The sequence below is a fragment of the Microcebus murinus genome, chromosome 19 (assembly GCF_040939455.1).
Source record: "Microcebus murinus isolate Inina chromosome 19, M.murinus_Inina_mat1.0, whole genome shotgun sequence".
Classification (NCBI taxonomy): domain Eukaryota; kingdom Metazoa; phylum Chordata; class Mammalia; order Primates; family Cheirogaleidae; genus Microcebus; species Microcebus murinus.
Genome location: NC_134122.1, coordinates 14184081 through 14207672, shown reverse-complemented (window position 1 = coordinate 14207672; position 23592 = coordinate 14184081). Strand labels below are relative to the sequence as shown.

Here is a 23592-nt window from a genome sequence, read left to right as displayed (position 1 = left end):
GTTCCCTTAGACACAGCGTGACCATTTGTTTCTGTATCGTCTGTGGCTGTGTGTGTGCTACAGCGGCTGAATCAAATAGTCAGGCCCTACAGAGCATGTGGCCTACAAGAAAGAGTTTGCAGATCCCTGAATATCTTACTTGCAGCCTGATCTTTTAGGCCTAATTAGATTTCTTTCTTGGTGATTAGTGGCCATAGGTTCCGGTTTTTCTTTAGCAGTAATTTGTTCCAAGCATTGCTAGCCATAAATATATACACACACATGTATATGGATATATATTTATGTCTGTATGTCTATGCATTTTAAACTTAATTTATGACAGTTTTTTCTGGTGGTGGGCAGGAAGGCGGTGTGCTCTGTGCCCATGTGTCCCTTTGTGGCGTTTGCTTTTGCAGTAAGCATCATGCATGAGGATTGGTGCTGGAAGAACAAGAGTCTGGAGGTGGAAGTTCTGGAAGACGATGTGTCAGCGGTTGAATTTAGGCAGACGGGCTACATGCTGAGATGTTCCCTTTCTCACGCCATCACTCTGGTATGTGTGGCTTGGGAAGAACACTTACCTTGTAGAGATCAGGCACGCCAAGAATATATTACCATGGTCCAGCCAGATCTCCTTTTCTGCCCCTTGATTTGCCTGCTTGTTAGGGAAGGCATGATCAGGAAGTACTTACAGTTCCTTAGTGGAAAGATACCTGGTACTGAGATTTCCTTGTCTCGGCCCCATGTTAAATCTGACTGGTGGTTTAGGGAGGCCATTAGTATAGCGCAAAGCATGCTGGGTTTATAGCTTTGGGCATGTTCATTTACTGCTTCTGAGCCTTAGATTTTTTCTAAAATTGGGATCATACTACCCATTTCTCAGGGTTTTAGGGAGGCTTATATGAACCTCTTAGGTATTTAACATTTCCTGGTGTCCAGGCATGGTGGCTCACACTTGTGATCCCAGCACTTTGGGAGGCTCAGGTGGGAGGACTTCTTGCGGCCAAGAGTTCAAGACCAGTCTGGGCAATAATAGTAAGACCCCATCTGTACAAAAATTTAAAAAAAAAGTTTCCTGGCATACACTGCTATTATTTATTAAGAGTGACCAACAAAGCCCTTGCCTGACTCACCTTACCTCCCACCACTCTCCCCCTTTGCTCACTGGGCCCTGGGTATACTGGCCTCCCCCAGCTCCACACCATTCCCTGCTTTGGGCCTTTACATGTGCTCTTTCTGCTGCTTGGAATGCTGCACCTTCTCCAGAAATGTGCATATTTGGTTTTTCCGCATCATTCAGGCTGCAGCCCCACCGTGACCTACCCAAGATAGGGCTGCCCCAAGATCAGCAGGCTGGAGAACCCTTCCTAGGGATTGCTCTTTACTCTGCTTCCCTGGTTATTTTCTTCATAGCTCCATTACTTGGGAGCTGAAATCACTCATTTACCTGCTGCCTCGTTGATTTTCTGTCTTCCCTTGTTAGAATGTAAGCCCCCTGAGAACAGGAGCCACGTCAGTGCCTCCCAAGGCCCAGCCTTGTGTCTGTCACATAGCAGGTGCTCAATAAATATTAGTTGATTGAGTGAAAAAGAGCACCCCTTTGTTGAAAGTTTTGGAAGGTTCTTAATTTTCCTGTGGCACCCAACTGCTCAGATGATTAATGGGCAAAACAGATGACTGGTTCGGAAACAGAAATATTATTAATCATCTTGGTGTCTCCATCTTTCCTGGTAAGTCATTGTGTTGGCTTTGGTCTCTTAGGAATTTTATCAGGATGGAAATGGACCCGAGAATGTGGGGATTTATAACCTCTCGAAGGGAGTCAACCGGTTCTGCCTGTCCAAGCCTGGTAAGTCTGGGAGGATTGATGTGCTACAAATTATGGAAAATGGAAAGGTACCAGAGGATGGTTTTAAAGGCATTTTTTCCTACCTTGGATCTATTTGCATCAAGCTATCAATTTTAGTTGTGTTCAGCATATTCTTGTTTTTCTCTTTCTTCTAGAGAGAGTGGTATTGGGAAGTGATCCTGGTCTCTTGGCTTTTAGTTGGGTAGAAACCACTGGGCCCTTTCACCTTTAACCATATTATCCCATTGGCCAGTGACCTCTCTTTTTGTAGTGATCTTTTAAAAAGTGAATCATTTCCACTTTGCTTAAAATCCTTCAGTGGCTTCTCTCTCTCTCTCTTTTTTTTTTAACAACTTTATTGAGAGATAATTTGCTTAGCACTAAAATTCACCCATTTAAGATGTATGATAAAATGATTTTTAACAGATTCACCAAGTTGTACAAACATTACCATAATCCAGTTTTATAACATTTGCATCGGCCTAGTGAGACCCTTTGTGCCCGTTGACAGCAGCTCCCCCGTTCCCAGCCCCAGGCGGCCACTGATCTACTTTCTGTCTCTACGGATTTGCCTTTTCTGGACATTTCATATAAATGATGTCACACAATACTGGTATTTTGTCCAGTTCCTTTAATTTAATGTCTTGTTTTTGAAGTTCATCTGTGTTTTATGGCATGTATCAGTAGTTTGTTCCTTTGTATTGCTGAATAGTATTCCACTGTGTGGATAAATTGCATTTTGTGTGTCTGTTTACTAGTTGGATACTAGGTGGATATTTGGGTTGTTTCTAGTTTTTGGCTATTACAAATGATGTTGCTATGAACATTCTTGTACAAGTGTTCATGTCCGTGTGTTCTCATTTTTCTTGTTTAGGTACATACCTAGGAATGGAATTGCCGGATCATATGGCAAATTTAAGTTTACTTTTTTAAGACACTGCCAAATTGTTTTCCAAAGAGGCCGTACCATTTGATATTCCAACCAGCAATGCATGAGAGTTCCTGTTTCTCCACAGCCTTGCCAACATTTGTTCTTGTCTTTTTGATGATAGCCATCCTGGTAGATATGACGTGGTATCTCGTGGTGGTTTCGTTTTGCATTTTCCTAAAGAATAATTCAGTGGCTCTTCTCCATTGTCAAGATAAAATATAAACTCCTTAACCTGACCTTGAGGTCCTGTATAACCTCGCCCTGTTTGCCACTTTCTAACTCAGCCACTCTGTCCTGTGTGTGTTAGGACGCCTTTGGCTGCGTAACAAAATCTATACGACAGTGCCAACAAGTCGGGGTTTCTTTGGCTCAGTAGAGAAGTCTGACAGTGTGTGGCTGCTAGCATGGGGTCAGCAGCTGGTAGATGTTAAGGATGTTTTTGTGATTCTTTTGGCCTTTCCCTTGTATTTTTAGCCTTATGTTTTCAAGATGGCTACGGTGGCCTCAGAAAACTTGGTATGTTTCAGGCAGGAAGATAAGGAGGGGGCGGGGCAAACATTTTCCCACGCCCCTTCTCCGGTAAGCTGCCTTTATGTATTACTGGCCACAGCCATGTCACGTGGTCACTTCTAGCTGCAAGGGAGGCTGGGACACTTGGATATATTTCCCAGGCTGGGCACTTCGCCACCCTCAATGTAAGCAGAGTCTGCTCCCAAGACAGGAAGGACGGCTGTTGCAGACACAGCCAGCCTGTGACGCAGCTGCTGCTCTCTGCACACGTGTCCCCGCCCTCCATACCTGTCACCACCTAGCCTGGGTCCTCTTACCTGTCAGTGCTCAGTTCTGATTTACTCCCTCTGGGGACAGTGGCCCCCAGTGGCACTTAGGCCTCCCCTGTACGCTGTTGCTCTCATCACTCAGTTCTGTCCTCTTATTGCATGTGCCATAGTTCGTATGTTGGTGGCTATTGAATGCTCCACTCCCTGCCCCATTGGTAAGCCCCACGAAGGCAGGGACCACAGCTGTGTCACCTCTGCTGTGTACCAGCACCCGGCACAGCACCCGTCCTGGAGGAGGTGCTCTGTCAGTGTTTGTTGAATGAATGAACAAACAAAATGAATGGAGAGACCACGTCATTTTTTTCAACAAAAACTGCACTGGGGCTAGCATGGTAATTTGAACTGATTTCAGGTTTTCATAGGAAGTATGGCCAAAATATTGGTTAATTATCATTTGGGGGAATAAATTGTTATACTTTGCTTCTTCCTGAAATTGATGGCATTCCTCTAGCAAATGATGAAATGTGCTCCTCATCTGAGCATTATCCTATGTAGGCTCATGGTGTAAAAGTGTTTTCTGCGATTGTTTCATAATTTTCTGGGGCTTCCCTTACTCCCTGCTCCTTTTAAGGAATAGTTATAAGAAGGGGTTAGGCTGTGGTTATCTTCTGGATCTTTAAGTAGAAAATTATCCTCAGTCTAATTTGCAGTGGAAATTTACTTTCTGTTCCTTCTTGTGCATGTGTCTGTGAGCTTGATCTGTGACAATTTGACTATCGCAAGTTGTTAAATTATGGAAAATGAGAAACCCGTGCCTGTGAGTAGGCAGTTAAATGGATTGGGTCATTGGTAAGAAGCCGTCATAGGCAGCAGCAAAGATGCCTGCCCAGTATTTCTGATCTCATTTTTGTAGATCTGTAATATGTTTGAGTTTTCAAATGAAAGGAGCTGCTTTTGGATTTCAACTGTTGGAATTGCTTAGCGTAATAGGTGCCATTCTCTGAAAATTACTTTTGATTTCCTATCTATAGGTGTGTACAAAGTGACCCCTCGCTCCTGCCACCGGTTTGAGCAAGCGTTCTACACCTATGACACGTAAGCTGGGTCTTGAACTCTCTGTGGTGTTTGTGTGCATTCAGCGGAGAACAGTGAGTGTGCGTCTCTTCTTCAGTTACTTACAGAACAAAAGGAATTTTTGTGTTTCTTTCTGGAAGAGGCAAGTTTAGGCATTAAAATGATTCTAGATTGGGATTTTAAGTCACTTGGATAAGTTGCTGAGAAACTGGAGATAGGATCACTTTCCCAAGAAGCCTTTAAACCCAGGATAGAAGGCTGTGATTTTGAAGTGGCTTCAGTATAATCTTTGGCAAATCTCCCAGCACTCGCTGATGGGAATCTCTCAAGCTCAAGTCTGCCATTTTTATATTTTTACAAATGTGTGTGGGTTTCATTGGGAATTGGAAGTGTAAAGTCTGGGAATGCAGGATTAGTTTTTAACTTTAAAACAAAAATTAAATCTTTCACATACTTGTGTGCATCTCCAGAATTACTTGATCCTAGATGAAGAGCAACTTCATGTCGTCTATTTCGGGGTCAGGAAGGTTGCCCGAAAAGGGGTGTCGTGGGTGATCCTTTGCGAATGACTTGGTAGCGTTGCTAGTGTTGTCTTTCCACTTTTTTGATTTATAGGTCTTCACCCAGTATCTTGACGTTGACAGCCATTCGCCACCATGTCCTTGGAACTATCACCACCGACAAAATGATGGATGTCACTGTGACTATCAAGTAAGACGAGTGTTCCTCTGTGGGCTGAGGTTGGGGGGAGAGCGATGGATGAGGCCTGAGGAGTCTCTAAAAGACTCTGAAAATTATTTTTGATTTCTTATCTCTAGGTGTATATACAAACGGCCTTCCTTCTCTTATGTGACATAGCCATAAATTCACAGCAGCCTTGATCCTTTTCTTTTATGATTCAAGAATTACCTGCGGGTGAGGAAGAGCCTTTCGACAGCTTGTTTCAGTGTCTTAAATTTCTGTTTGAACTCTATATTTCTTGTCTTTGCTAAGGAAAAAAAAACATCTCTGGGGTTTGTTCATTGCATTTCAAGTGTTTTAGCAAATTCAGAAACATTGCCTGTTTTCCTTTAGACCTTTTCTTGAAGGCTTAGGAAATAGAAACAGCACCTGCTATAGGAAGGGTGATGAGAGAGAAGGTGTTTGAAAGGCAGTTGTTCACTGAGGTCACGTTCATGTGACTGTTGCCTGCGAGAGGAATTTTTGCAGTGTGGGAGGTGCAGCTGATACCCTAATTTTCTCGAGAAGTGGAAGAATTTTGGCAACATGACTGCCTTTGTCAAGTAGGATGGAGATCAGAGTCACTTCCTCCCTGTTTACTATGGTTGGAGTTGCCTTTGCAGCTGCGTTTCTGTCTGTCTGTCTTTCTGTCCACCACCTGTTCACCCATCCCCCATGCATGCAGGAAAGGTGAGACTCCGTGTTGAGGCACTGGGTGTATTAGGTTTTAGCCTTTGCTTTCTCGTGGGGAAGGTAAACAGGGATCAGAGTCGTACACAGAGCTGTAATATGACGACTGTGCCGAGTGCTTTGAGCTTGACCTGGGGGGCTGAGGTAGGTAGGAGGGGCTGGGCCATGGTAAGGGTCTTGGTCTCTGTCCCCCGGCTACCACCGATGTGTTTTAAGTAGAGGGATGATGTTTTTGTTTCAGAAAAGACCCTCTGGCTGCTGAGTGGAGAACATATGGAAGATGCCTGAGAGTGGGGGTCAGTTGAGGCGAGGGAGGAGGCTGGCAGGTCCATGGGGGAGGCAATGGGGCCGCAGCAGGACTGACAGCCGTGGACATGGGGTGCAACAGATGGGTTGGAGACCCATTGGTGGACTGAGTTGACGGGGCACTGGGCTGACCGCTGGGTCAGGGACACAGAAGTACCAGGACAGCCTGGCTGGTTTCTGGCTGAAGAGACTGGGCTTTTGGGGAGCCAGGTGTTTAGAAGGGGGGAAGATTTGCGGAGATTCTGTTGGGGACCAGTGTGGTGCCTGGTGCCGGCACAGTGTCATTACTATCATTGACTTTTCCTGCTTGGAAAGTGTCAATTACTGGTATGACTAGAAATCCATATTACCTTATTTTCATCTTGATTGAGTTCATTTTTGTAATACTAGAAGGGTTTTTGTGTTATTGGTTGGTGCCAGGGATTGCGTGAAATGCACCAGCCATCCGGCTGGATGTGCCACTCGGATCCCCACTGTGATCTTGAACTTAACGGATCCCAAACCAGACCCCTGGTGATCACCCCTGTTCTGTGGTCTCCCTGATTTAGAAATGGCAGCTCTGTCTTTCTTGTTCTTCCTTGAGTCCTCTTCCTCTTGTACCCCAAATGCAACTAATCCCTCAATAAGCCCTTGGCTTTACAATCAAACACACCTGTAGCCTAGTCTTTTAACACTGTGCCATCAGACTTCGGTCTGCCCCACGATCATCTCCTGCCTGGATTGTCACACCAGCTCCCATCTGGCCTCCCTGTTTCAGCTGTTGCTGTGACAGTGTGTTCTCCATGGAGTAGCCAGAGTGGTGGTGATCATACCATTCCATGACTCCAGTGGGTCCGTCCCACTCAGGATCAAATCCGCAGTCTGCACCAAGCCTGCAAAGCCTCAGTCTGACACCTGCCGCCCCTTGGACCTGTCTGACTGATCTGACTCCTCCACGGTTCCCTCTGCCCCAGGCTGTGTTGGTCTCTTTGCTGTCCCTTGAACATCTGAGTGAACTCTCGCCAGGGACTTTGCACTTGGCGTCCCCTTGCCAGAGCCACTCTTCACCCTGAGAGCCGCGTGGCATTCTCCTTCTCTCCAGGCCTTTGCTCCATGTCACCTTGTTGGAAAGGCCTTGGCCGACCCTTTAATGTAAAATAGCACTCCTGGCTCCCTTACCTCCCATGCTGCTTTATTTGTTGTTCTTGTGCCTGCCATCCGAGGTTATTTTTCTGTTTCTTGTCTGCCCCTTCCCACTAACATGTGGATTGCACGGGGGCAGGGAACAGCGTCTGTTTTGTTCACGCTGTGTCCGGGTGCCCGGAGCAGTGCCTCGTTCTCTAGCAGAGCATGTTCTCCAGGAAGACTGGGTGAAAAGCAGAGGATGGTGGTGTGGGGAGAACTTCACGTCTGTCATGGAAACTGACGAGCTTTCATCTGGTCATCGTAAAGTCGATAGTATTTTATTCCAGCCCAGATCTACCAGAGACTGCTCTCGTCACTACAGAGTTCCGTTGTTATTTTTTGTTGAAGTACTAGTTTATTTAAAGCAGAGATCTGTGCCACTGTGGTGTCATTATAAGGCGCTCAGTTTTTTACTCACGAGTCCCTAGTTGGAGAAATGTTGAATTCCCACTGACGACAGGGCTGAGTGACCCTGTCCTATAGGCTGTCCCTTTTCTTCTTCCAGGTCTTCCATTGACAGTGAGCCCGCCTTGGTCTTAGGCCCTCTCAAGTCCGTGCAGGAGCTGCGGAGGGAGCAGCAGCTGGCTGAGATTGAGACCCGAAGGCAGGAGAGGGAGAAGAATAGCAAAGAGGAGGGCGGAGGAGGAAGGCCCAAGCCCCCCGTGCAGGAGATGGTGGACGAGTTACAGGGCCCCTTCTCCTACGACTTCTCTTACTGGGCACGGTACGCTCTCTTTTGCATTGCTCTGCAGTGCCCTCTGTTCTGGGCTACAGAAAACCAGCCAAACAGAAGTGTTTTAATTATTTTAGGTCTGGAGAGAGAATCACTGTCACACCCTCGTCTAAAGAGCTGCTCTTTTATCCCCCCTCGATGGAAGCCATTGTCAGCGGAGGTAAATGTCGACTCAGTGGGCAAACGTCATGCCTTTGCAATTGTTCCTTTACTCGCGCTGAAAAATTGGTTTGTGGTGGTGTTATAGTGAAGCATCTTTGTAAGCCACCTTACAGCCTCTGTGGCACACAGGTGTCACTGTTTGGTGGGTGAATGAATGAATGAATGAATGATTTAAATAAAAGTAATAAATGAATGATTTAAATAAAGTAACTTTTGCTATTCGAATTGAGGTGATCTTTTTGGAAAAGGCCTTGGTTTTCTCTGACATTATCAGGTTGACACCAGAAGGTAGGTGAAAAGCAAAACCACCACTTACTAAAATGTATTTGTCTTCACGTGTCTGAACTGTTTGTGATCTTTTCTGCTCTTTAGCAGGGTGTGGTGAGAAGGGCTTTTTTAGAGACTGAATGATGGAAGTGATTGCTTGTGGCGTATTTGTCCTTTGGCTACTAATAATTTTTCCTAGCATTATGAGTTCATTAAATTGTGGGCATTATGTGGTTTGTGTTTGGAAGTAGAGTCTCTTGAAGGGCATGACCTATCGGGCAGGCTTTTTGGGCATCTGCGCACAGGGTCCCAGGACAGCCTCCTGTTGGCTGTGAAGAGTTGGCTCCTGATCTGTGGCCTTGTGAGAACTCGGGGGGAGGAGTAATGAAAACCAGCTTTTGACATTTGTTCAGTTCGCCTGCTGAAGTCCTTGGCAGTTGAGCAAGGCCTTTAGGGGATGGAGAGAGGCTTGGGCTGCATCTAATGACTGAGCTTTCTGGAGAACTAAATCTCCTCATTTGCAAGCAGCTTCTAATTTCTCAGTTCTAGGCCCGTCTTTCATGGGAAGCCCCCAACCAAAGGCTTCCCTCTCTCTGCAGCTAAGCCTCATCCTTGTGTTTATTTCTTCCCTTTCTAGAAAGCTGTCCGGGGAAGCTGATCGAGATCCATGGGAAGGCAGGGTTGTTCTTAGAAGGCCAGATCCACCCAGAGTTGGAAGGAGTCGAGATTGTCATCAGCGAGAAGGGGGCGAGTTCACCCCTTATCACAGTCTTCACCGATGACAAAGGGGCCTACAGGTGAGCCCATGCTGAAGCAGCGTTTGCTGGGGACCAGTTGGGGAGCCTCTTGGATGAAGTGGGGAGCCCAGATTCCCTTGGGGCAGGTGGCACTGCCTCCGCGATTGGGAGCAAAGCCATCTTCAGTGCTCTGCTTTCTTCCTTCCAGCGTCGGCCCCCTGCACAGTGACCTGGAATACACGGTGACCTCACAGAAGGAGGGCTACGTTTTGACTGCGGTGGAAGGAACCATCGGAGACTTTAAGGCTTATGCCTTGGCAGGCGTAAGCTTTGAGGTAACACTATATTTTTAAAAGGCAGTTTTATTGAAGTATAATTAAGTTAACTTATAATAAAACTGCACAAAAAGTATACAATTTGACAGTTTTGTCATATAAATACACCCATGAAAACATCTCCACGATTAAAATAGGGAGCATATCCATCACCCCCAAAATATCCTCCTGCCCCTTGGCAATCCCTCCCTCCTCCCCACCCAGCAGATCTGATCTGCCGTCTGTCACTGTTGATCAGTTTGCATTTTTTAGAGTGTTTATATAAACAGAATCAAACATGATGTTCTCTTTTTTGGTCTGGCTTCTTTCACCCAGCATAATTTGGAGAGCTGTTGACTTTAGCTTGTTTGTGTACCTTCTGGAAAGTGGTTTAAGCTTCCATCCTTAGCTGTCCTGTGTTGAAGGGCACAGAATGTTCTCATGGTGGTGTTTGCTGTCTAGCTTTCTTCCCCCCATCCTTCCTGGGAAGAAGATTGCCGTGTATTGTACAAAGTGGGTCTGCAGATCCTTGAGTATGAATATTTATAAACTACAGGCCAAATGAAAAGAATGACAGATTACATCAACATAAAAATTTAAAATTCTATATTGCCAAATACATTCTAAGCCAAAGTAAAAGCTCTCCAATCTGGGAAGAAATATTTGTATCATAAATAATATCTCCAGTTTACAAGGAGTTCCTAAAATCGATAAGAGAAGATAATCTAATAGGAAAAAAATGAACAAAGGATATGAAAAGGGAAATTGTGGAAGTAATGCAGTGACTAATAAACACAGAAGAAATACTAAGCCTTAGTGGTAACTGAGGAAATGCAAAGGAAGTTACCAAGAAAATGCTGTTTTGGGGTTAGGAGGAGATTAGATTTGCAATAATTATAGCAATATCCATTTTTTGGTGTGTGTTTTCCCATGTACAAATAACTTATGGGTCTGTAAGTGGTTATAGGCACTTTGGAATGCTGTTTGGTAGTATCTTTCTGAATTTCAAGTGCACACACTCATCAATTCTCCTATGAATTGATTGTTCAGAAAAAGAGGAAAACATCAGTGTACAAAGATATGGGGGACATTCTGATTGTCTCCCTTTTCTACCACAAAAGGAGGTGGCTGGCCTGCGTGCCCCAGTTTGTGGCCACCTGCTTTAGAATATTTGCAGCAGTTAAGAAACATCGAGGCAGATGTCTGGACTGGCCCAAGGGGAGAGGCAGGATGAATTGTTGAGGAAGGGAGCGAGTTGCAGGACTGTGTATATAACATGCTGTTTTCATTTCACCTCCCCTTCCACCCTGTCATGAACTTGCCAGTGCATCGACAAATTTGTGTGGGCATAGAAAGAGTTCTACACCAAACCTTTAACATGAGTTACCTGTGGGCAGGAAGAATACCCCCCTCCACTCTCCCATGAATAACAATAAAGGAAAAAAAACTTACAAGAATTACCTCTTATCTTGTGAAAATATTATCTTTGAGTTTAACCTGGCTCTGGTCTCACTTTCTTGCGCCCAGATAAAGGCTGAAGATGACCAGCCCCTCCCTGGGGTCCTGTTATCCCTTAGCGGTGGAGTGTTTCGTTCCAACCTCCTGACCCAGGACAACGGCATTCTGACGTTCTCAAACCTGGTAATGTGTCCTTCTGCAATTGCCGCCTGCCGGTCTTCCCCTAGAGACAGCTGGGACATGGCGTGCGTGACTCATGTGTTGCTTGACAACGTGAGAAAAGAAAACCAACATGGAGTGGTTGAAGTTTCTTAGGGGACCTCGTTTAATTAGAGGATTGCTCTTACCAGAACTTAATGCTGCTGATTCGTGTTCCCTTCCTCACACACGTCTTATTTTCTGGTCACCCACTTGTCACTAAGACAGTGTAATTAATTTCCCTGGCCGCGGCAGCTCCTCTCAGGCGGCCTTCTGTTTTGCCACGGGATCACGTTGTTTACAAGGTGGAGTCTTGTTCGGTGGTTGCCTTGTGTTTCTTCTGCAAAGCACGTTCCACGTGGTGGGAAAATGGCACCAATTCTTCAATTAAGGTGTAGTCTGAGGCCCTAACTAGTGGGACCCAAGAAGTGCATGTGGGTGGGCCACTGTCAGTCGTGGGAACATGGTGACTGTTGTGGGGACATCATAGACAGGCAGTGGGGGGTGCCCAAAGGTCCCACGCTGTGCAGTGATGCAGTGTTGCACACTGCTCCTTACTTGCTGTGTCCTATCAGGAAAGTTACTTCACCTCTCTGAGCCTCAGTTTCTTCATTCATAAAATTCAGGTATGACTTCTACCTGACAGAGCTGTTGTAGGCACACGATAATGACAGCTGCTGTTGGAATCACGATTGCTGCTACCTGGCTGTGATTGTCGATTGTAGAGATGGGGCTACTATGAAGTCCTGGAGCTCCTGTGGCATGGTTCTTCTGGTTGATCGTGATGTTAGACTCTACATGTTAGCTAGTGGTCCTCCACCTTTTGGGCACCAGGGACCAGTTTCATGGAAGACATGTTTTCCATGACGGTGACAGGGGAGGTGGAGCTCAGGTGGTGATGCGAGCGACAGGGAGCGGCTGTAAATACAGATGAAGTTTTGCTTGCCCTCCCGCTGCTCACCTCCTGCCGTGAGGCCCTTAGGTTCCTAAGTTTCATGGAAGGCAATTGTCCATGGATGGGGGAGGGGTGGAGCTCTGCATCCCTGTCCCTAGCAGGCTGAGGACCAGGTCCTGGACCCAGGGGTTGGGGACCTCAGCTTTAAGCCATACGTGGATGTGGCCACTGAGGCTCAGTGTGCTTGTCTCTCGGCAGAGCCCTGGCCAGTATTACTTCAAACCCATGATGAAGGAATTCCGGTTTGAGCCTTCCTCACAAATGATCGAGGTACAGGAGGGCCAGAACCTGAAGATCACCATCACGGGGTACCGCACGGCTTACAGGTGAGCAGCCCCGGCCGACGCCCTACCCCAGGGCGGGGCTGCTGCGTCATGCTCATGCCTCTGTCACCTGGAAATGCATTCAGGCCTCGTGTGGATTTTATCTGGGAAGAAGGGAGGTGAGATGTGAGGCCAAAGGACTTTGGATGGCTGCTCTTTCTTTTCATGTCTCAGCCTCGTGGTTCATCTCTGATTTCCTATTTTGAAATTGGCCTGAGAAAGCCTACTGAGCTGCTAAAAAATTGATTCTTTTAAAAAGTTTTAAACTTGAATTAAATCTTTAAAAGGGGAAAATTTATTCACTTGAGTAAAACTTCAAAATGTTGCAAAGAGTATATTATAGCATAAAGTTTCCCTCCTGTCCTGTGTCCCTGCCACCAAGGTCCCCTTCTGGGAGACAGCCAGTATTTCCAGTTTTTCTGAAGACTTTCAGGGATAGTTTATACACAGGCTGTAGATGGATAGGTAGGTAGATGCATACACATTAATATATACAGATATGCACTTACACATACTAGTTTTTATGCACAGGTACAAAAGCACTTTAGGTGATGACTAAGTGGAAAGGTTGGGTTTAGAAAAATGGATCATTTTCAACTGAATGTATGGAATAAAAACGACAGTTACTTTCATGTTATTAAATGTGCCATTATTTAGAATAAAGCCTAGCAAGAATAAAATAAAGCCTAGCCTTTTTAAATGACAGTTTTCTGGAGTGTCCCTCAAAACGGAGGAGAAATTGATGGTAACTTATCCCTCTGGCAGGAAGGCTTGACTGGGAGGTGCCAGGGCCACGCCTGTGCTGCCTGGGTCACTGGGGCGCAGGTGTCCACTGAGCGGCCCTGTCCCGTAAGCATCAGTAAATGCAGAACACTTTGCCTGGGATCCCCTGGGTGCTTCAGAAAACCACGAGAATATCACGTTCTGTTTCTTTTCTTGTCACACTAGTTGCTATGGGACAGTGTCTTCTTTAAATGGAGAACCAGAGCAGGGTGTTGCGGTGGAAGCCGTGGGCCAGAACGACTGTAGCATTTACGGAGAAGACACCGTGACCGATGAAGAGGGCAAGTTCAGATTGCGTGGACTGCTGGTGAGACTTGGAACATGCTTTATAATATTAGTGGGTTTTTTTCATCTGGTATTTAGCAGTATCTTTTGGCATCCCAGCACTGCCAGGAGTAGGGTAGGCGAGAGGGCTGAAGGCGGAGCTCTGGAACCTTCCTCATCCCTATTTTAACTGGCACGTTTTGCCCTTTATCTACTCAGCGGGTTGGGTCAAGGTTCTGTGGCAATGTCAAGTTTGAAAACCATGGGTTGGGTGTGACTTTTGCCTAGCAGTGTGTGGTGTGTGGTTATTGCTGACGCCAGGACTCTTAAACCAAATGCCTGTGGAGCAGAAGAGGAGTGTGAATATGGGGGCAGCTGGGTGGGTGGTAGGGCGTGGTGGGGACTGCAGAGAGGCATGGCCGGGGAAAGAGCACAGCCTGTTTCCTCAGCTCCAGCTCATCGTAGCCACGTGGGAAGACAGACCCAGGGTTGCTTGATTGTTTGAAAGGAAAGTCAGAAATTCATATTTCTGTGTGCAAACTCCTGATTTTTAGATGTTAACTAATTAAGAAAAAAAGAAACCCCCAGTGTCTTTGTGTAGGCCACATAAGCAACTTATTTGTCCTTTTGGTTGCTAAATTGCAACATTTAGCTTAGGATTTGGTGCTTTCTTCCTCCATTTTTATTTGTTCATTTTTTTCATTCGCTTATTCAGCAGACCCTGAGTGTAACCATAGTGTGTATCTGAGAGGGAGGGAGTTGGGTAGCTTCATTGGGCCACCAAGATCTGGAATTTGGTCCTCAGCCTTTCAGATGCACAAACTGGGCATTTGTAGTTCAGCCCAGAGCCAGTCACGTGAATGTTTGCCTAAATCACATGGGCTGAGATGCAAAGCGGTCTGCCAGTTTGTTGATCCGTGACGGAGCAATGCCGTTCTTTCCCAAGACAAGAGTACCCCTGTTGAGAGCCCAGGGCATTCCCGCTCTCAGTGTCGGGGAACCTGGAAGTCTGGTCAGAGGGTTGCTTGGTGCTCATGGAGCGTTCGAGCCAGAGGCAGTGGGTAGACGTGGGTCTGTCTTCCCTGGCCAGACTCAGGCCTGGGATCCGGGCAGGTGATGGGCCACTGGGCTGAGCTGGATGCACACTGACCACGTGGGCTCCCCATACCCGGCTCTGCCCGCTGCTCCCCTCTTTCGCTGTGTGCTTCTCAGAGTCATCACTGTGGTGGGCATGTCGCCAGCCACACAAGTCTGGTCACACTTTACTGGTGGTGCTGCCTTCTGGCTGTCCCTGCCCTGTGGCTGCTGCCACAGTGACCCCTGTTCCCGAGGCCCAGGAGAATGCTCTCTGCTATCCTCCAGGCCTGGGTTCCTCCCTCACAGCGGTGGTTTCAGAGAGGACAGACCTAGGTGGGGGTGGGGCGCAGCACTTCCTCCTGCCGGCTGTGGCCAGGGTGCTGGGAGAGGGAAGGTCGCGAGAGCCATGTTCTGTGCAGTGAGAGCAGGCACGGACCTTGCATTTTGTCCTTTGTTCCCTGAGAGGACACTCTTCTGTCCCCTGCGAGGACACCCTTCTGGTTGGTCTGCCAGAGTTTGAATCCTGCCCTGGTCATTCCTTAGCTATTCAGGCAAGTTTTTCATCCTTTCCTTGTCTGTTTTGTCATCTGCAAAATGAAGATAAGAATGACATCTGCCTCTTGGGATGGCCGTGAGTTAATCCATGTGAAACACATGGAGTGGCGCCTGGTGCCGTGGCTCACTAAGTGTTTCGTTAAACAAGCGAGAACAAACACAACCCTCCTGGGTAGCAGTGTGAGCTGACTTATGCTGTGTGCAGCTTTTCTCAGTCTAACCTGAGTAGCATGACAAGGGCCTGGGCTGCCCTGGCTGTTCCGACCTTAGCTGGAGCCTCCCCTCCCCTTGGATGAGCTCTGTGTTCTTTGCTTACTTCACTTGTAGTTGCAAGAGTGAAAATTCAGTGTCACCTTCTTTATTCCTCCCCGTGTCTTGCTGGCCCAGACGTGTTCTTCTAAACTCCCTGACTTAGCACATTTTAATTTACCTGGACATAATTTTCTGTTCACTGAGATAGAATTTCATTTCAGCTGATGCTCCCAGCAGCTGCCTCCTCCTCCAACAGGTGTGAATTCATTCCCACTTTCAGTAGTTTTCAGAGTCGCCCCCTGCTGGCAGCCTACGCCTTCCATGTACAAGGCCTGTGCCAGGCCCTGGCTTCTAAAAGAGCAGCCTTTGAGGCATTGCAGGGGTTTTGGATGTGAGTTTGGTATTCTCTTGGAGGGTGGCAAGCTGGAGATCCCTTCTCGAAAATTTCTTGGGATTTTGACCTCAGTTAGGATGAGCACCTAGACCTGTTTCTTCATTTGACCTAGCCGGGCAGTGTGCTTGTCATGACATGTTGGGAGAGAAGCTACGCCACAGCATCCTTTGCTGCCAAAGGATGAAGGCGAATCGCCGAGACTGTCGGCCTTGAGTGCGGAGCTGGGGCGAGTCAGCATCGGAGCAGCCTGGCAGGCCCCTGCACTGGAGCGAGAGGCCAGTGTCTTCTCTTCCCGGCCTAGTGCTACTGTTTTTCCTTTTCTTCAAAACCAGCCACTGGGATCTTTTTCTCTATAAGGTGCAAATAGCTATTTTGAACCGAACCCGATGCTGCCAGTTCTAATTGAGCTATAAAATGAATTAGAATGTCCATTGGTGATCATAAATCTGGTTGTTCTCATAGTTGTTTTTTTTTCTTTAAATAATAGCTTTATTGTCTTTGTAAAAGCTCACTATAAAATAATTCAGGTAACATGTGGAAAAGGACAAGACTTTGAAAGGGAGAAAACCACCTGAAACCTATCACCCGGAGATATTCCTGGTTAATGCATAGTGAATGCCATTTCTGATTGTTCTACCTGCATTCAGAGATGGTCACAACATACCTAATTTTAGGTGGCCAGAACCATATGATCCACAGTCCATGCTAGTGTAAAAATAAACTGTTGCATCTTAGAGCTTTCTCTTAGATGCACACAGACACCTTTGAACTCCATGCTGTGCTTCAGATCCTAATGGGTCACAGGGTTGGTTGTGGTATTGATGATCAGAAATTGGTTGTTTTAAAAGTTGTTTTAGAATAATGACTTTTTGGCAAACTTGATATATGCCAATGAATTTTAGCAATAGAGGAGAAAAGTATAGAGAAGAAAAATTTTTAAAAAAGGAAAAACATCAAATCCCACTTCTCAGAAATAGAATTCGTTATAAGCATTTGGGAGTATCATTCCAGACATCACTCGGCGTGTATAGAGATGGAGGGGAGGAAGGAACAGGATTCGAGAAGAGAAAGAGCATTGATTATATCTTTGCAATTTTGAAATAAGCAACCAAATTTGATGGGCAGAAGAAAATGAATCTGAATTGGGATCGAGGGAGTTACAGAACTTCAGATGTTTTGTCACCAGAGGTGCCTTTAAAGGGACTTTTAACTCTTAGGAAGGTTCACAGGCCGCAGATTGGGAAATGAGAGGACAGAAATGCTCCTGTCTTTGACCACACGCAGGCAAGCCAGGCTCAGATTGGGCGTGGCATGCACAACAAGCCCCCTTTCTAGAGAAGTGACCCCTGTGTTTATTTGCAGCCGGGGTGCGTGTACCACGTCCAGCTCAAGGCAGAAGGTAACGACCACATCGAGCGGGCGCTGCCCCACCATCGGGTGATCGAGGTGAGGCATTCAGCTTCCCGGAACACAAATCCCGTGCCTCTCTGGCTGTCTGCTTTTCATCTGTGGTCGGGGAACTTCAAATCCTAATTAAGGGCCCTCTTAGAATAGTGTCATCTCCACAAGCAGCATCTTATGTGGGATTTTAATGAACAGGGTTGCTGTCACGCATCCAGAAAGGAAATTGGAACTGCTGTGTCCTCACTCCCCCCGCATTTCTCCTGCAAGCTCTGATCATTATTGTGCAAGTTAAGGATCTTAAGGCTTATGTAGCATTTCAAAGCAAGGGAGGGTAATAACGAGAAGATGGGCTTGATGGGTAATGGGGTCACCCAGTTTTCTTAGGTTCAGAGGACCTTTCCCCACCCATTGGTGGGCAGTCTTTAGATATTCAAGATCATGATTTAGCTAAAATTGATCCCTAAAGAGGCCACCCTCCAGGTCACAGAAAGTGGCCCAGGAATCATCTGAAGTAAGGCTTTTCTCTTACTGAGTGACTCTCGTGGGCAAGACTAGAGGTCTTGGTGGGACAAGAGGAACTGCCTTTTGGTGGCTTTCTTTAGGTGGCTTCATTAGGCATGAGGATTGTGAGGAGTTCAGAGGGAGGGTTGTGGGCTCTTCAGGACTTTGGACGTAGGAAGTGGATTTCCTCTATGTCTTTATGGCATCCAGCACTGTAAATGGCCGGGATGACTGCATTTCATACCACAGTGCTTTCCAATTCCTTGTTTCCTTGCCATGGTAACTTCGGCCAGGGTCACCAGCAGAAATGGGGACTGTGGCCAGGCAGGTGTGGAGGGAAGTAGGCCTTCTGGGGTCTCACAAACGGGAGCGAGCCCGAGGGGACACTGACTCCGCCATGCCAGTGGCTGCCAGGCAAGAACATCCTTTCTTCAAGGGAAGCTGGGAAATCTGGCTTTGTGTATGAAATTTCTTACTTTTTCAAATGTTGGCCAGTAAGTAAAACTTAGAAAAAACAATACTGTGCTCATAGCCAAATCTGTCTGTGGGCCATCAGTTTGTGACCTTGGACTTAGGCTACTTCAGTGGCAAACTTCGCTCCCTTAACGTCAGAAGTGACATTTGCTGTGAAGTAGCTCTCAGACCGTCGCCAGCCAGCAGTTGTAATGTTCCACCTACAGCTTTCTCGTCACCAACGTTCCTTCTCTCTTTCTCTCTAGGTTGGGAATAATGACATCGATGATGTAAACATCATAGTTTTCCGGCAGATTAATCAATTTGATTTAAGTGGAAATGTGATTACTTCCTCTGAGTATCTGCCTACGTTATGGGTAAGACCAGCCTTTGAAGATGCAAATACTGTATTCTGTTTGGCTTTGAGACAAGTAGGAGGGGACGTTTGTGCCAGTCTAACTCTAGCTTTAGCAATGGAGATGCCCACAGTGCCGCCTGCTGAGGGTTGAGTCTGAGATCTAAGAAACCTGCATCACAGCACGTATGTGGGAGAGCGATTGCTGATTGTTGGAGAGAACGTGTTCCAGTTTCAGGTAACTTTTGCCAGAGGTTAATCACCTGCAGGATTGTAGTAGAAGCCTGATGAATGATTGACACAATCTGGAGTCTAACACGGAAAGACGATTGTAGGGCAGAGAGCCTTGTAACTTTTAAAATTCTGTCCAGGGTGGAGGTGATGTGCAGTGGCCGGGAAGACAGGCAGTCTGGGGCAGTCTTGTCACTGGTAGTTACCTTGCTGGCTTGGCCGTACTTCATTTGCATGTGTCTTGGTTTCCTCCTCTGTAAAACCTGCATCTTGGACACAGTGACCTCTGTGGTTTCTTCCAGTTCTAGCGGGATCTCCATATCTGTGACTAATGAACAAATATTTATAAAATGCCTTGCGATCCCTCCAGAGATGTTAATGAATTGCTCTGGGAGTATATCGTTAAGGGGCACTTGTCATTTTATACACAGTGAAGTATTTGGCTTGGGTGAGAATGTGTGCTTGGGTTTTAACCCGCCACAGTCCAGGGGTTGCAAGTGCGTGCGCCTGTGGGGACCAGGCAGGGGATGTCAGAGAGGGCAGAGGGCTGGGGAGGGTGTGGGTGAAACGGGCTAACCCCTACCCCATCCCTGAGGGGAGAGGAGAGAGGATAATGCCTGAGTTTCTTCTGACTGTTGCTGCATTGGAATTCTGGCCCAGGCTTGGTATCACTTCCCAGTTTTCCAGAGAAGCTGGAAATTAGAATTACTGAAATCACCTGATTTTTTTGTTTTGTTTTAAATTTTTATTTTTTTTAGAGACAGGGTTTCTTTCTGTTGTCCTAGCTGGAGTGCAAGTGGCATGATCATAGTTCACTGCAATCTCAAACTCCTGGGCTTAGGTGATCCTCCTACCTCAGCCTCCCAAGTAGCTGGGACTACAGGCATGTACCACCACGACCAGCTAATTTTTCTTATTTTTTATAGTGATGGGGTCTCACTATATTGCTCAGGCTGTTCTCAATCTCCTGACCTCAAGGGATCCTCCCACATCAGCCTCCCAAAGTGTTGGGATTACAGGTGTGATCCACCACACCCGGCCCTGATTTTTAAATATAGTCAGTGAATTCAAATTTACTTAAAACACTGTAAAGGTGAATGAGCACTTACATGGATATGTGGTCTTGGATGTGACCCACAGGCCTCCAGTCCGTGGCATTTATTTTAGGAGAACTCCCCTTGGCATGGGTCCTGGGGACATGGTCACTGGTGCTCTCTGGTGGCAGATGCAGTGTGGCATGTTCATGGCCTTTATCATCAGCCAGCGCGTGCCTGTCTTCCTCATGCCCCATTGCATATGGCAGCAAGAACACCTGAGGAATCAATACGAAATGGAATGTGTTTTGAGTTTAAGCGTTTGTGGGGTTAAGGTTACATAATGTGACAAGGCATTGCAAGGTGGGCAAGAACCTTAGTGACTAGAGTTGAGCCCCAGGCTCCATCAAGTGTAAGCCGTGTGACCTTAGGTGACTTAGACTCTCTGAGTCTCCAAAGGGGTAGTGCCCCGGTTTGTAGTCGGGATTGGTGATAATGTGTGCAAAGTGCCTTTCATATACCTGGCACAGTATAGATAGATGTTCAACATATGTTAGAAGCTATTCATTTTAATATTGTCATCATAATATTTACTATTAGTACTATTTTGAGTGATAATATAGGTAGTTAGAATCTACTTTAAGTCTTAACATTTCTGTGCCTGGCACGTAGTGGGGTCTCAGATGACTGAGGACTGTGTGACAGCCCATACGGGAGGGCGGTTTGTTTTCCAAATACTTCTGTTTCCAAAGACAGTCTCCTCCCCAAGAGATCAGTGGTCCTGAGAATGTCTGCAGTGAAAGAAATGTTTATTGTGTTTCCATTTCAAGAGCGTGTCCTGCTTTTTTCCGGCTATCCAGGTAAAGCTTTACAAAAGTGAAAACCTCGACAATCCGATTCAGACGGTGTCCCTTGGCCAGTCCCTCTTCTTCCATTTCCCTCCGCTGCTCAGAGATGGCGAGGTAATGCCTGTGGCTCGGTTCTACCTTCTGCCTTTCTTTTCATAATTCCACTTTTTAGTGTCAGAAAACACACTTTCCTCATTTTCTTCCCAAATACCACTCTGCAGAAAAGTGCTTTCTGAATCAAAGGATGTTGGGCTCTGTAGGGATTTGTTTTTCTTAATTTTCTATTTACAAAAATAATATATATTCATGGCAGATTTTGGAAAAAAGAAAAAAAAAACCGACATCATCCTATTATTCCAGAAGTAACCACTGCTGATGTATTGCTTGTCATCCTTTGGGTCTTTTCTCAATGCACGTGTGTGTGTATGTGTATAAGTAAGAATATACATATTTACTGTATTAATTCAAAACTGGGGTGGTTTTATACATTGCTTTGTAATATGTGCTCTTCATTGAAGAATATGTCACAAATCTGTTTGCCACCATTAAATCTTTTATAACGTGACTTACGGACAGTAGTCCGTAATATAGCGAATACCATGATTTATTTAACCAAAGCCCTTCTGTTAGGCATCATTGACTCTTAGCACGTTGAATGTATCACCTGTTCTTTCCTGGTCTTCATGCAAGGTTTCTGTTGAGAAGTTCACTGATGGTCTTACGGTACGGGTTCCCTTGAATGTGACAAGTCACTTTGCTCATGATGCTTTCAAAATTCTCTCTGACAATTTAAATATAATGCATCTTGGGGAGACCACTTTAGGTTCTATTTGGTGACCTTTAGGTTTTATGAATCTTAATGTCCATCTCCCTCCCCACAGGTGGGAAGTTTTTAGCTATTATTTTGGACGTCGTTTACTGATTATAAAATGTTTATTATCAGTTCTGTACTATTTGGAGAGAACTAACTATTGTAGTTAGTGCTGTGAGAGCAAACTTTGCAAAGGATTTAGCTCTTTTCTGAAATCTTAGTTGGAAGATGCCAGTTGTGAGCCTGTGTGTGAAGTTTCCCCCTACTGGCTCCTGACCAGCTGCCACGGGCATGGCACACCATGGCCTTTCTCTGTGTGAAGTGGCTGTAAAACAGTGAAACAGGTTGTTGTGGAATTTTCTCCCCATTTCTCCAGATGGGTGTTGCCCTTTAAAATAATCACTTTCCACAGCAATCTGGAAACATGTTGGGCTTTGAGGTCAGACGTCACCTGGGTTCAGAGCCTTTTTAGATGCTTGACTGCCTTGCTTGTGAGTGACCCTGGGCAAGTGAACTCAGCTTCTTCAGGCTCTGCTCGGCTCCTCTGTAAAACGGGACAATAATCCCGACCTTGCCCGTGGTTGAGAGCAAAGCAGCTGTGGGCCTGATGCAGTGTCAGGGCTGTGACTGTCACGGGTCCCATTCCAGGGATAGTGTATTTTTAGAACTGGCAGCTTATGAGCCACTTAATATCGTTCCTTAGAAGCCAGCTTCATTTTGGATTGAAAATAGTCTTCCTCAGTTGGATCACATACCTCCCTCATCAGAATTGGCTCATAGTAACTTTGTGTGTTTCATAAAGTCATTTCCTCAAAGGACCGTAACGTTGAGGTTGAATATGCTCATCAAAAAGTGCTACAGGCCCTGACAGCCTGTCAGCACGCACAGTCTCGGAGACACTGGGGACCTGTGGCTATCACTGATGGACTAGCCCACTGAGGTTACTACTTTGAAGTGAGCAACCTTGGTTTGGATGTGTAAACTTGGGGATTTCTTTAAAAACATAAAAGTTCTTTACATCACAGCTAAGCGGTAGGTGTCAGTTTTCATTTGCTCACAAAACTAACTCCTCCTTATATGTGCGCAGAATTATGTTGTGCTTCTGGACTCCACACTCCCCAGATCCCAGTATGACTACGTCTTGCCTCAAGTTTCTTTCACCGCAGTGGGCTACCATAAGCACATCACCTTGATTTTTAATCCCACGGTAAGTAAAAACGGGAGTCAATAAAAAAAAAAAAATCCATGGGGTGGCGAGAGAAGGCAAGTCCACACGACCTGTGCTGCTGGCTATTTAAAGGGCTCCCTGGATTGGGTCACTTTCCCATTCTGGATTCAGGATTTCCCCAGGTGCTTTTAAACTTACTGAGCAGTGGTGCCTGCCATTCCCTCTGAGGAGGAAACTGGCGATGAGCAGGGTGTCATTGTTTAGATCGGCGACTCAAGAGTGATCGGTGGGGAAGGAGGGATACCACTACCCTGTGATGGGTGGTCTCGTGTGTCTCTATGAGGAGGCACATGAAACCTGACCTGCTAAAACCTGTAGAGTCATCTGCCAATTTGCTGAGAACACAGAGGACACAAGGGCCTGTAAGTGATACCACAGGGATGCAGAACAACACCTGGATCCTGATTTGTTTGGCAGATAAATTGCAAGAGAAAAAATCTAGATGGACGGGATACCTGTAGGTTAAAAGAAACTTAATTTATCACTTAATTTATTGCAATATGTGGCCCTTGCTGGATCTTGTATCCAATAGACTATAAGCAACAACAGAATAAACAAAACATACACGTCTTTCACATTCGTGAGAAAATTATTCAGCTCCGAGATTCTCGAAGCTCAGCTGCAGTGGGATCACCTGAGGGTTGAACATAGATGCGTCAGCAATAACCACAGAAACCAGATTCTGGGCCCAAACTCAGGACTACTGATTCTGACCTTGGTGGTGGTTGGGGATGGGGGGGGAGTAGAAGGAGTGGTAAATGTA

The 23592-nt window shown here is 46.1% G+C and overlaps 1 protein-coding gene across 1 annotated transcript in view; it reads left to right on the top strand.

Moving 5' to 3' along the window:
- LOC105885288 (BOS complex subunit NOMO1) overlaps positions 1–23592 on the top strand; it is a 54742-nt gene that overhangs the window by 26489 nt on the left and 4661 nt on the right. The window contains exons 15-29 of the mRNA XM_020281329.2: positions 396–532; positions 1741–1828; positions 4570–4633; positions 5228–5323; positions 7998–8216; positions 8303–8385; positions 9292–9451; positions 9600–9726; positions 11233–11346; positions 12515–12642; positions 13588–13729; positions 17327–17410; positions 18589–18699; positions 20803–20904; positions 22689–22808. Coding sequence (XP_020136918.1) covers positions 396–532; positions 1741–1828; positions 4570–4633; positions 5228–5323; positions 7998–8216; positions 8303–8385; positions 9292–9451; positions 9600–9726; positions 11233–11346; positions 12515–12642; positions 13588–13729; positions 17327–17410; positions 18589–18699; positions 20803–20904; positions 22689–22808 — 1775 coding nt within the window. The remainder of the gene's footprint in view (positions 1–395; positions 533–1740; positions 1829–4569; positions 4634–5227; positions 5324–7997; positions 8217–8302; positions 8386–9291; positions 9452–9599; positions 9727–11232; positions 11347–12514; positions 12643–13587; positions 13730–17326; positions 17411–18588; positions 18700–20802; positions 20905–22688; positions 22809–23592) is intronic.